The sequence below is a fragment of the Haemaphysalis longicornis genome, unplaced genomic scaffold (genome assembly GCF_048455015.1).
Source record: "Haemaphysalis longicornis isolate Haplotype H1 unplaced genomic scaffold, Haemaphysalis longicornis Haplotype H1 scaffold_6, whole genome shotgun sequence".
Classification (NCBI taxonomy): domain Eukaryota; kingdom Metazoa; phylum Arthropoda; class Arachnida; order Ixodida; family Ixodidae; genus Haemaphysalis; species Haemaphysalis longicornis.
Genome location: NW_027526407.1, coordinates 153,695,366 through 153,707,925, shown reverse-complemented (window position 1 = coordinate 153,707,925; position 12,560 = coordinate 153,695,366). Strand labels below are relative to the sequence as shown.

The following is a 12,560-nucleotide window of genomic DNA, read 5'->3' as shown; positions in this document are numbered from 1 at the left end:
AAGGGATTGGCAATGCGACCCACTAGCTCATTTCCCGCAACAGAACCTAAGATGTCATACCAGCCAGCTCTGCGATTGGCGGAGGTCGAAAAAAGCAAACGAAAATTAGGCAGAGCTTATCTGCTTACCGAACAATCTTGCGCTTAAATATAGTGCACATTCTTTTTATATCAGTAAGAATGGTGGGGTAAACAGGGGAAGTTAAGAAAGCACGCATAAACCTAGAAGTACCGATGCGTACTGCTGTTGGTACTGCGCGAACAATGCTTGGTTTAGCTGCACAGCACTGCGGTGCTTTGGGGTTGTCTCACACGACACTGTCCGATTGACGCAAGCGAGGATGTCTTGCGTGACCGTATTTGTCGAGCGAGCACCACGTTTCACGAAACGTTTATTTTCTTCATGAACAAAAACAAGCCAGGTTTAAATGCGGCCCCACGCAAACCAAAGGCAGAAATTGGCTTGCCGTGGTGTGGTGGCGCCATCTAGTTTGACTAACAGTAAGCAAGTCTCCGCTCCACACCAAGTCTAGCTGAAAGACCTGTTCTTATGATGTCATTGCAAACGTCGTTCAAACACACATTTTGGCGCGAGAATCAAATATTCAGCTTAAGGGGGGACGCGGCTTTCAACTTCGGAAAAATGACCAAAACATCGTTTTTTTGAAACCCGCATATTCGGCTTCTATGTTTCCTATTCTGTGCGTCTGCAAAGTTTTTACGCTGAAAAGCGTCGCAAAGTGGCATAAAAAAATACTTTTGTCAGGCGCGGTGACAAACTATCAGCGCAAAAGGGCGAAAAAACGGCAATTTTCGGAGCGCTCTATCTCCGCAACGGTGCCACCGGGCGCGGCCATTTTGATATGGTTAGATCGGCCGAGCGATCGTTTTTCCGGTTCCGCTCGTCTCTTTTATCTTCGTTCATTCACAAACGCACAAACGGCAGAAAAGAAACGACGCACAAACGAAGCTAGAAATAAATGCTGAAGCGCTATTGGTCCTCCGGTCGGGGCGCAGAACGTCGACCCTCCTGATTGGATGTCGCGGGCGCAACGCAAGATGGCGGCCGCCTGAGCTGCGTAGCGAGCGGATTGAGTTCATTTTCGCCGCTTCGCTCGGCCGAGTTTCTGTTCAATCTGTGGTATTCAACACGGACGTTATCGCGATGGGAATGCCAGAGATAACGAGCCAGATTACGGGAAGTTGTGTGGCTCGAAAGGCGGAGGTCATCGAACGCTTTGTGGTGCGCGTGACTCTACCGTCGCCAGACCCCGGAGGGTGACGCGGTGTGCGCGCTTGCGATAGCGGTTCGTGAAGTGAACTTTTAGTCGGATTTGCGATGTTTACACGCTTAGTTAGTGCTGTGTTTTGACTGTGGGCTCGCTAGCCTTGAGAAAGAAACGGTCGACGCGTCAAACGCTGCGGCGCGCACGGCATAGCCGACGCGCATTGGAGCATCACATGACTGGGCAACCGGTTACGATTGAACGCCAGTAGTTGTAATTAATGCCTGCGACGTTAGATTTAATCTTAAAAGCGACCTGACCAGCCATATCAGGTATAATCAAAGCTCGATATGTCGCGGTAAGCGTGCGCTGCGATGCGCGCGAGCCATATCGCCTTTCTTGCGCAATGTTTCCCGTGCACTTGTAATTTTCATGCAAACAGGTTTGAGTTAGTAATATAGGAATAAAATATGCTCTCTGCGTTAAAAATGTACGTTACTGTGGCAGCATTTAACAGTGATTTTTTTAGGGAAATTATTGATACCATTGCTCAGGGCATACTGGCTGTGCTGCGAGGAATATTGGATGCCTTGAATGTCAAAAGTGGTAAAAAAAAAATATGCTCTTGCATTGAAGTTGGGAGTTATGCAGAATACTCTACCAAGCTTCAAAGTAGCTCATTTTCAACCTTGTGGTATGCAAACTTTTGGCAATGAACACCTGCACTATGAGTACTAAGTTGCTGTGCCAGGCAAGATAAAACATGAAAAAAAAGCCAAAAATGTTCAAATTTAAGTTAAAAAAATGCTTAACTTGTTGCCATGGTGACAACACTGCAAAAGGAGGTTGTCCAGTGCGATACAGCCAACCAACTAACCTACTTTGCATTGAAAGCCCATTGAAACCCATCTCCCCTCCGTTTGGTTTGCAAAGGGGGGTATGTACTCTTCACGGAGGAGCTGAAAATGATGTTTTCTGGAAAGAGAAAGGCTGAAAAGGCACTCCAATTTCAAGGCAAGGCCTTCCAGAAGCCCCATGTTCAAAAGGACATGAAAGGCTACAACCGTGACGACTTTTGATATGTGAAACCTATGTTGCAACTTGGGAAGCCGTTTTCTCAAAACATTTTTTTTTGCCACCTGTGTCGCTTGTCCCAGGGATTTCTTCGTGACTGCTGGGTCTATTTTGATTCCGTTTCTTGCATTACATTCCTTGATGAACTGTTCAGGTCGTGACACTTTTAGTTTTCCAGATTTGTTTTTTGTGATTTTTTTATTCAAATAATCGTTCACAGTTGACATGCCTGTTGCACATTAACCTCTAAAAAAATGAAAACTAAAAAACATTGTGTTGTAAAAAAAAAATTCTAAAACTGTCACGACCTCGTCCATTCATTTGAGAATGCAAAGCACTTCGAACAAGTTTTCTATCGTGTGTTATAAGCCGCTCAAGCTCGGTACAAGCGGAACAGAAAGAAAATTTCATACATAAAAAAGTTATCAATATATTAACTTCAAATTTTTATGGTGTTATCACAGAAGCATTTCCAGTTGCTGTGCCAATTTTCATCAAAATCCACAAAGAAATAAAAAAGTTGATTTTGAAAGCCACGTCCCCCCTTAACTCTTTCACGACGGCGCCATAGGCAATCGGAAGCCGGCGTCCGATGATTTTAAATCTCCCGCAAAATCTGAAACCCTCGCTCCACAGACAACTATCCCCATCTGGTGTGTTCATTGCCAACTTCTCTTTCAATTTCGGTTTCGTTTGTTTATGGGTCTCGTGTGGTGGCGGCGTAGCAAGAGAAATTTGAACCGAAGGGGGAGGGGAGGAGGAGGAAAAATGGCGTCGGGTTCACGCCGCGCTCCGCACAGTCGGACTGCTGTAGCAAGCACTTCGGCAGCTCCTGCTGTCGATTTTTCTGATTCCAGCAGCAGTGAGGGGTCAAGCAATGATGTGGGATCTTCAGATTTCAGTTAGGACGACGAAGCTCCGGTTCAGGTGCCTCGCACTTCAACAAGCGCTGGCAGGTAATTTCGTTGTGACTCCGCGCTGTATTTATAAACAAAACGTGCTTCTTATCTGACGACTGCGGTTTTGATTTTGTGTTTAGGGTCTCGAGAACGTACGGCCGGGATATTTTGCGAAATGCACAGCGCTATATCGCGCTATCACCTTCAAGATAACCTGACGCTCGTGTCAGATTAGCGCTGCAGGGTTCAGGTGCGACGCTTGTCGAGAGCGCTCTATTTTTTTTCTTGTTTTTTACCACCGAACTGATAAGAATTTTCTGCGAGGACACAAAAGAGTATACCGTAATTACCCGATTCTAACGCGCACCCGATTTTCCTGACAAAAAAAATAAAAAACTTGCACCTCCGATTGTAACGCGAACGGAACTGTGTGAGCAAGAAAATAGAATGCGAGAGAAACGGGTGATTTATTTCCCGAAGTAATCTCACTCATCTCACTCCTCGTAGCTCTCCACAGACCACATCTCGTCCTCGGTGCCGCCAAGCACGTTCGCGATGCCACACTTCTGAACTAACGTTCAACCATGGTCGATGGGATCGTGGCCCACACCTCACATGCCCATCCCGCGAGCTTCTTTCAGAGGCGCACGCTTCAGCCGACCGCTCGTTTTGAACGCGTGAGAGCCGCTGCTGCCATTGCTGTTATCAAGCGCGCAAGTGGAACGATTTGACGATTTGTGTGAACGCCGATCGAAAAGCCTAGGCGCCTATGCTTCCTGCGTCCGAAAAATCGTTGCTAAAAGCTTTGGTGCCGTCTTGACATGGCGATGGCGATGGGTGGGACGAAATTTCCGCTGTTTCGGTTTCGGTTTCGTATCCGATGCATGCGATTTTTCGACCTATTTTTCCGGAAAAAAAGTGCGCGTTAGAATCGGGTAAGTACGGTACTGGGATGCACGTTTTACCGAGACTCACTCACCCTTGAGTACCCTCGCGGCGTGGCACAGCCGTCAGTTGCGCTAGGTTGACGGGCCCTCAAAAAGCAAAAACTTGGTGTACACTGTTGAGTTATATATTGAATCATAGCCAAGGAACGTAGGAACAATTTGTATATCTTAAAATACCTGAAATAATTTTTAGTCTTAGTAAAAGTGCCGATTTGTGTTTTTCGTATACCTTTCTTGGGGGCTTTTTTCTGATTATTGACGAATAAACTGTAAGTATTGTACCTTTAACAAAACTGCTGCTTTGTGTTTGGAAGAGCAATCTATAAGCTACAATTTCATGCATAGCAAGGCTACGTGTGTTCAGTAGCTCAAGAGAAAAAAAATGTTTTGTCGAAACACTTAAAATCGGCCGTTTTTCTGCCGTAACGAAAGAGTTAAATTGATTAATTTCGCAGTGAATAAAGCTTCGTTTGCTTCCGGACAAGCGCTGGGGGGCACTGTAGAACACGAAATCTTTCGAATAAAGCAAACTTGTATTCTGTCTTCATGGCCTCTTCAAAGGGGGCCTGAAGACAAAATGCAAGTTTGGTTCACTAAAATTACTTTAGCCACGATTTCAGCTTTGCCTCCAACTTCTAACAAAGAGTGCAGGTGAACCTCTCTCTGGTGAGGCCTGCACGACGTCACAGAATCTTGTCTGTGTGATTAGTGGCCCCCGCCACCCGCCTAAACCACTGCCAAAAGACATGGTTGTGGTGGGGCCTCCAGTTCCTTTTGGTTGTATCACGAGTGCCAGCGTAAAGTCAACGTGCTCGTAACTGTCTTTCTAGTGCTTGCTCATATTAGTTCTCCTACAGTTCTTGCATTGTTTCTGTCAAATGTCTTTCGTGGCAGGAATGGGTCACCAAAGTGGGCCGTTTCTTTCGAAACGAACAGAGCTTTATTTTGTCTTCATGGCTCCTATAAAGCAAATGTAATTGTTTGAAAATGTTCCATTTGAGTCTGAGTCAGCACTGCTGGGTGCATTCAAACATGCTCTATTCAGTTTGGAGGGGCAGCCCGCCACAGTGGCTCAGGCGTTGCGCTGCTGAAACCCTAGAATGCGGGTTCGATCGAAAAATGGAAATGCCCATGTGTCAAAATTTTGGCACATGTCAGACATGACCCCCCCCCCTCCCCCCCAAGGTAGTCTAGATTAATTTGGAAAAGCCCTCCACTACGGTGCGCTTAATAGGCCAGGTGTTGCTTCCTCAAGTTAAACCCTGTACTCGCTCAATCAGTTTTGAGCTGATGATTGATGTTACTCGCGTGTGCACTCAAATTGAGTGCCCTTATGAGTCGGCACAGTGGCCGTCGGATTCCTAAACTACGCCGTCGTGTTAGTGAGAAGGAGGAGCGACTGATCTCTGGCTCGCAGGTACGTGATGGACGAGTTTGGGAGCAGCGTGCAACACGACAGCGTGGCGCCCAGCGTGCGCTGCGTGCCCTTCTACCACCTGGCCCAGAGGGAGGCCTACAGCGTCCTCTTCCCCGTCAGGGACCTCGCCTGCGGGGGTCAGTCCAGTTCCTCTCTCTCGCGCCACCAGTACAGACAACAGCACACGAGCTAGGCAGGCCCATACAGTTTCATGCAGTCTCTGCAAAACCGTGCAGCTAGCTTCATATATTCAGACTACTCACGTCATTCTAGCTTCACAGCACTAACACGTCGCGCCAAACTTCCGGATCTAGCACATCGCCACCAACTTTCCCACCTATAAGCTTTGTCACCATGTGTCACCTCACGATGATTTCTTTGAACCACCTCCCGTAATTTTTCCACGCCGCGACCCTTCCTGCAAAGTTAAACGCGTGAATTGCCGCTCATCTTCCTTTGCCCGGTCTTCTTTCATTCCACATACCATAGTCGAATGGAGTACCATAATTACCCGATTCTAACGCGCCCCCGATTCTAACGCGCACCCGATTTTCCCGGCAAAAAAAAAAAAACCGAAAAAACTTGCACCTCCGATTGTAACGCGCACGGAACTTTGTGAGCAAGAAAAACGAATGCGAGAGAAACGGGCGATTTATTTCTCGAAGTAATTTCACTCATCTCACTCCTTGTCGCTCTCCGCTGACCACATCATCTCGGCCTTGGTGGCGTCAAGTGCGTTCGCGATGCCACACTTCATAACGGACGTTCAACCATGGTCGATGGGATCGTGGCCCACGCCTCACACGCCCATCCCGCGAGCTTCTCCAGAGGCACATGCTTCAGCCGACCGCTCGTTGTGAACGCGTGGGAGCCGCTGCTGCCACTGGTGTTATTGAGCGCGCAAGTGGAACGATTTGACGGTTTGTGTGAACGCCGACAGAAAAGCCTAGGCGCCTATGCTTCCTGCGTCCGAAAAATCGTTGCTGAAAGCTTTGGCGCCATCTAGAGATGGCGATGGCGATGGGCGGGACGAAATTCTCGTTGTTTCTGCAGTTTTGGTTTCGTATCTGATTCTAACGCGCATGCGACTTTTCGACCTATTTTTTCGGAAAAAAAGTGCGCGTTAGAATCGGGTAATTACGGTAATCTACCGTCACATATCTCCTCTCAAAAAGACAACGCGAAATTTCACAAACTAATCCAAGAGCTAATCTAACACTTTGCTCCCATTCTGTGTTTTTGCTTCCCGTCTTTCAAAAAATGTGCTGATTTCTTTTTTCGCCCTGTATTTCCCATTTTCCTTTTTTTTTCTGTTTGGCTGATCGGTTGTACATTGTTTTTGTGTTAGAATTTGAACCATTTGTATTGTATTCGTGTCTTTTTTCATTGTCATTATGTGTGGAATTTTGCATTATCATTATTTTCAAGGTCACAATGTGTGTATTATTTGCGTTCTCAGTTTGAATATTTTATTTTTGTTTGTTTGTTTGTTTTTTCTCTGATTTTTTTGTTACTCTTATGCAGTATATGTGCAAATGTAACCCCCCCCCCCCATGTAATACCGTATTTTCCGGTCTATAAGTCGCACCTTTGTATAAGTCGCACCCTCCTCAAAAAGACAGTTTTTCCGAAAAAAAAAAAAACGTATATAAGTCGCACCGGTGTATAAGACGCACCGGTGTACAAGATGCACTTGTTAGTTAAGTAAACTCATAGTGAATCAGATCGTTAGAAAGTGCGGCGAAAGTACATGGTTGCGGCGGCCGCCGCCTATCAACGCTTTGCCCAGTAAGGAGGGCTAGACACGTGCATATACCGTCCAAAGTCTAGACAGAACTAAGTTCTCAAAAATGGTTTATTGATACACACAGATGGCGTGTACAGACGGCATTTAGGCAAAACCATCGAAGTCTTCTTCCTCTGACTCGCTAACAAACAATTGAAGTTCCGCCAGCACATCGCTGTCGTCCGCTGACTTACTGATGTCTTCTTCGCCAACATCGTCACCACTCGTGGAACAGATCATTCTGGCCTTTACGAACCCGGCTACAACTGTTTTTGTAGAAATGGAGTCCCAGGAGTCTGAGACCCATTTTGCCACCTCTCCAAACGTCGCGCGCATCTTGCATGCTGTCAAAAATCAGCACAATAAAGGTGTCATGGCGGACGGAAGTGACACGACCGGAAGTGGGCCGAAAATATAAACTAATCAGCAAACTGTCATTTTAAAAATTAGCAGCACGTTTACCTCCTTCAGAGTAACTCTCTGTAATAATTTATAAGCCGCATTTTATTTTTGCAACCCAGTTTGATATTACTTTGAATTTATTCTGAACTGTAGTTACTGCGCATCGCAGAAGGTGGCGCGCAGTTGTCGCAGGCCATTATCATTGTTTTTGACTAGAAAAGCTGCAAATTTATTGGTGTAACGTCCCCAAGAGACATATAAGCTATGAGAAACACCGTAGCGGTGGGCTTTGGATTTATTTAGACCATAGAGCTGTGTCTCTTAACGTGCGCTGCCCGCGCGCAACTGCCGCGAACCGGATTTATTCTATACATAAGTCGCACCAGTGGATAAGACGCACCAACGAAAATTTCAGAAAAAAGCCGTGACTTATACACCTGAAAATACGGTACCCCTCACTGGGGTTTTAGGGGTATTGTGAAAAAATGAATAAATAAATAACTAGAGGGGAAAGTGGCGCTAGTGTCCATTAGTGTCCATTAGGTTTGCCATTTGCCGCCAACTACAGCGGGACGCGGACTTCTAAAAGTTTCGGCGCTCGTAGTTTTTAACATTAAGAAAAGTTTTGTGCTCATGGAACAAAAGAAACGGCTTACCTTTGGAGTAGTTATTCGAGCCTGAATTAGTGAAATTCATCCAACTGCGTTCCAATCGGCCACCGATACTCCTGGTCTATGCTATATACTCGGTGACAACTTAAGAACGGCACCGGAAGTTGCGCTGTGCCTTATCACCGTAGCCGGATGTTTCTCTGCGCGGCGCAAGTAGGGCGTTACTGGGAATATTTTGAGCATGGTGTGAGCCATTCCCGTGATTTTTTGGACTTAAAGGAGCCATGAAGAGAAAACAAAAGTTTGTTTTATTCGAAAGATTAGGTGTTTCATAGTACCCCAAGCGCTTTCCCGGAAGCAAATGATGCTTTATTCACTGATAAATAAGGCAATTTAAGCCAAAATTTTAAATCTCCCGCTAAAATTGAACATTCCGTGACGTGTACAATGGCGTCATAGAGCCGGTCCATGAAACAGATACTTAGTATGTCGACTCCATATAGCACCCACACGCGGGAGTCGATCGAGACGGCGGCCATTTTAAAAATACTAGTAAAACCTAGTGCACCCGCAGCCCTAGTCATGGAATCGCCTGATCCGGAGAACAAAACTCTCGCCGAGGAGCTCGGGCTTGCATTTAACAACCACACACCACAAAAACGCTCAATGCTTCTAAGTGCACGAGCGGCAAGAGTTGTGGGAAAAGCGGTGGACGTGGAAGCGACCATTCCGCGATAGCCACAACAGACGAACGCCCAGCCGTCGGCACCGCTGCCTCGTCAGCCCCGTCGCGACGGACGAATATAGACTGGTACGTATGTGCCGTATTTTGATTACGGTTAATAATAGTTCAATTTCAGTAGCAGTATCACTTATGCCAGTTGGCCGGTGTCGTGTATGGAAAGCCGTTCGCGCGAGCTCTCTGCTTCGACCAGAAAGATACGAGCGTCAATGCGCGGTGTTTACGGCATTTTTTTCCCCAAGGTCAGAGCGATTTGACGAAGTCGGCAACGAGCGCCAGCATGTTCCAGGAGTGAGCTAACGTAAGGGTCCCTGCCGTAACTGAACAAACTGAAGTTTTCAGTGGTTGTAAACTGAAAACGAGCTCGTAACGACAGCAGCAAACCAACACCATTCGAAACTTACGCGACGACTGGCACTATCTCGTCGCTTCTTGCTGTTCCTTACTCCCCTCGTTTCTATTTTTACCTTTGCTGGTTGGCGATATGACGGCCAACCTCCTGTGAAGGGATTACGATACGAAGCAAGGTCGCGGCTGTGCGTGCTGGGACGGTTCGTTGGCCCCGAAGAGCCTCGAACCCGAAAATTCGTCTGCGCGACGGCGAGATGTCGAGCTCGGCCGGCGCGCTAGTTTCGTACTCATTGGCGCACACGCTTGCAAGTTCGTTCGGACCTTCAACCGTTTACTCCACCGTTCTTTGTCATAAAAAGAATGTGCAGTATGTTTCACGGGCATTTAGCTCGCTATGCAAGCTGTAAGCCCTGCCTAACATGCGTTTGCTTTTGCCGGCCTCCGCCAATCGCAGAGCTTAGCCCATGTGACGGCATAGGTTCTGTTGCGGGAAATGAGCTGGTGGGTCGCATGACCATTCCCGTTTTTCGTAATTATGTAGCTTATTTGAGCGAAGTTTGCGTTATAAGTGGTGTCGTTATGGTTCTAACGAGGCAATCTTTCGAATGAACCAAACTTGTGTTTTCTCTTCATGGCTCCTTTAAGGGGGGACGTGGCTTTCAAAATCAACTTTTTTATTTCTGTGTGGATTTTGATGAAAATTGGCACAGCAACTGGAAATGCTTCTGTTATAACACCATAAAAATTTCAATGTAATATTTTGATAACTTTTTCATTTATTAAATTTTTTTTCTGTTCCGCTTGTACCGAGCTTGAGCGACTTACAAAACATGATAGAAAACTTGTTCGGAGTGCTTTGCATTCCCAAATGAACGGACGAGGTCGTGACAGTTTTAGAATTTTTTTTTTACAACACAATGTTTTTTAGTTTTCATTTTTTTAGAGGTTAATGAGCAACAGGCATGTCGACTGCGAACGACTATTTGAATTAAAAAATCACAAAAAATAAATCTGGAAAACCAAGAGTGTCACGACCTGAACTGTTCATCGAGGAATGTAATGCAAGAAACGGAATCAAAATAGCCCCAGCGGTCACAAAGAAATCCCTGGTACAAGCGTCACAGGTGGCAAAAAAAACTGTTTTGAGAAAACGGCTTCCGAAGTTGCAACATAGGTTTCACTTATCAAAAGTTGTCACGGTTGTAGCCTTTCATGTCCTTTTGAACACGGGGCTTCTGGAAGGCCTTGCCTTGAAATTGGAGTGCCTTTTACAGCCTTTCTCTTTCCACAAAACATCATTTTCAGCTCCTCTGTGAACAGTACATAGCCCAGTTAGCAGACAAAACGGAGGGGGAGATGGCTTTCAATGGGCTTTCGATGCAAAGTAGGTTAGCTGGTTGGCAGTATCGCACTGGACAACTTCCCTTTGCAGTGTTGTCCCCATGGCAACAAGTGAAGCGTTTTTTTTTACTTAAATTTGAAAATTTCTGGCTTCTTTTATGTTTCATTACTTTGCCTGGCACAGCAATTCAGTACTCATAGGTGTTCATTGCCAAAAGTTTGCATACCATAAGGGTGCAAACGAACTACTTTGAAGCTTGGTATAATACTGTGCATAACTCCAACTTTGATGGAAGGGGTTTTTTTTCACTACTTTTGACAGCATCCAACATTTCTCGCAGCACAGTCAGTATGCCCTAAGCCATGATTATATGCATTGGTGCCAATCATTTCCCTAAAAAAATCACTGTTAAATACTGCGACAGTAAGGTAAATTTTTAATGCAGAGAACATATTTTTATTCCTATATTCCTAAATCAAACCTGTTTGCATGATTATTAGAAGCGCACGGGAAACGTTGCGCAAGAAAGGCGATATGGCTCGCGCTCATCGCAGCGCACGCTTACCGCGACATAACGTACTTTGATTATCCCTGATATGGCTTGTCAGGTCGCTTTTAAGATTAAATCTAACGTCGCAGGCATTAATTACAACTACTGGCGTTCAATTGTAACCGGTTGCGCAGACATGTGATGCTGCAATGCGCGTCGGCTATGCCGTGCGCGCCGCATCGTTTGACGCGTCGACTGTTTCTTTCCCAAGGCTAGCGAGCCCACAATCAAATCACAGCAATAACTAAGCGTGTAAACATCGCAAATCCGACTAAAAGTTCACTTCACGAACCGCTATCGCAAGCGCGCACACCGCGTCACCCTCCGAGGTCTGGCGACGGCAGAGTCACGCGCCCCACGAAGCGTTCGATGACCTCCGCCTTTCGAGCCACACAACTTCCCGTAATCTGGCTCGTGATCTCAGGCATTCCTATCGCGATAACGTCCGTGCTGAATACCACCGATTGAATAGAAACTTGGCCGAGCGAAGCACCGAAAATGAACTCAAACCGCACGCTACGCAGTTCTGGCGGCCGCCATCTTGCATTGCGCCGCGACACCCAATCAAGAGGGCCCTCTTGGCGCGGCCCGACCGGAGGACGAATAGCGCTTCAGCATCTATTTCTAGCTTCGTTTGTGCGTCATTTCTTTTCTGCTGTTCGTGCGTTTGTGAATGAACGAAGATAAAAGAGACGCGGGGAACCGGAAAGATGAACGCTCGGCCGATTTAACGATATCAAAATGGCCGCGCCCGATGGCACCGTTGCGGAGATACAGCGCTCCGAAAATCGCCGTTTTTTCGCCCTTTTGCGCAGATAGTTTGTCACCGCGCCTGGCAAAACTATTTTTTTATGCCACTTTGCGACGCTTTTCAGCGGAAAAACTTCGCAGACATACAGATTAGGAAACATAGAAGCCGAATATGTGGATTTCAAAAAAACGATGTTTTGGTCATTTTTCTGAAGTTGAAAGCCGCGTCCCCCCTTAATATGCTTATAAACGACTCCAGTGACGACAAACTGCGTGAGACAAGGCAGACGATATCACGCATTCATAGCAACCCCCTTTCGAAATGCGCGCGCACTGACATCACGGGTCCGGCGCTTTGGCGGAGTGATACACTACATGAGGTGGTGCCGTTCTTGAGTTGTAACCGAGTATAGGAGCCGGCGTTCGCACGAAAGGTGTGGCGGTTCCAAGCAGTCGCAATTGCC

The 12,560-nt window shown here is 46.5% G+C and overlaps 1 protein-coding gene across 1 annotated transcript in view; it reads left to right on the top strand.

Annotated features, from left to right (window-relative positions):
- Positions 1-12,560, top strand: part of Ttll12 (Tubulin tyrosine ligase-like 12) — a 118,332-nt gene that overhangs the window by 28,510 nt on the left and 77,262 nt on the right. Inside the window, exon 6 of the mRNA XM_077672775.1 lies at positions 5,563-5,699. Within this exon, the coding sequence (XP_077528901.1) occupies positions 5,563-5,699 (137 nt within the window). The remainder of the gene's footprint in view (positions 1-5,562; positions 5,700-12,560) is intronic.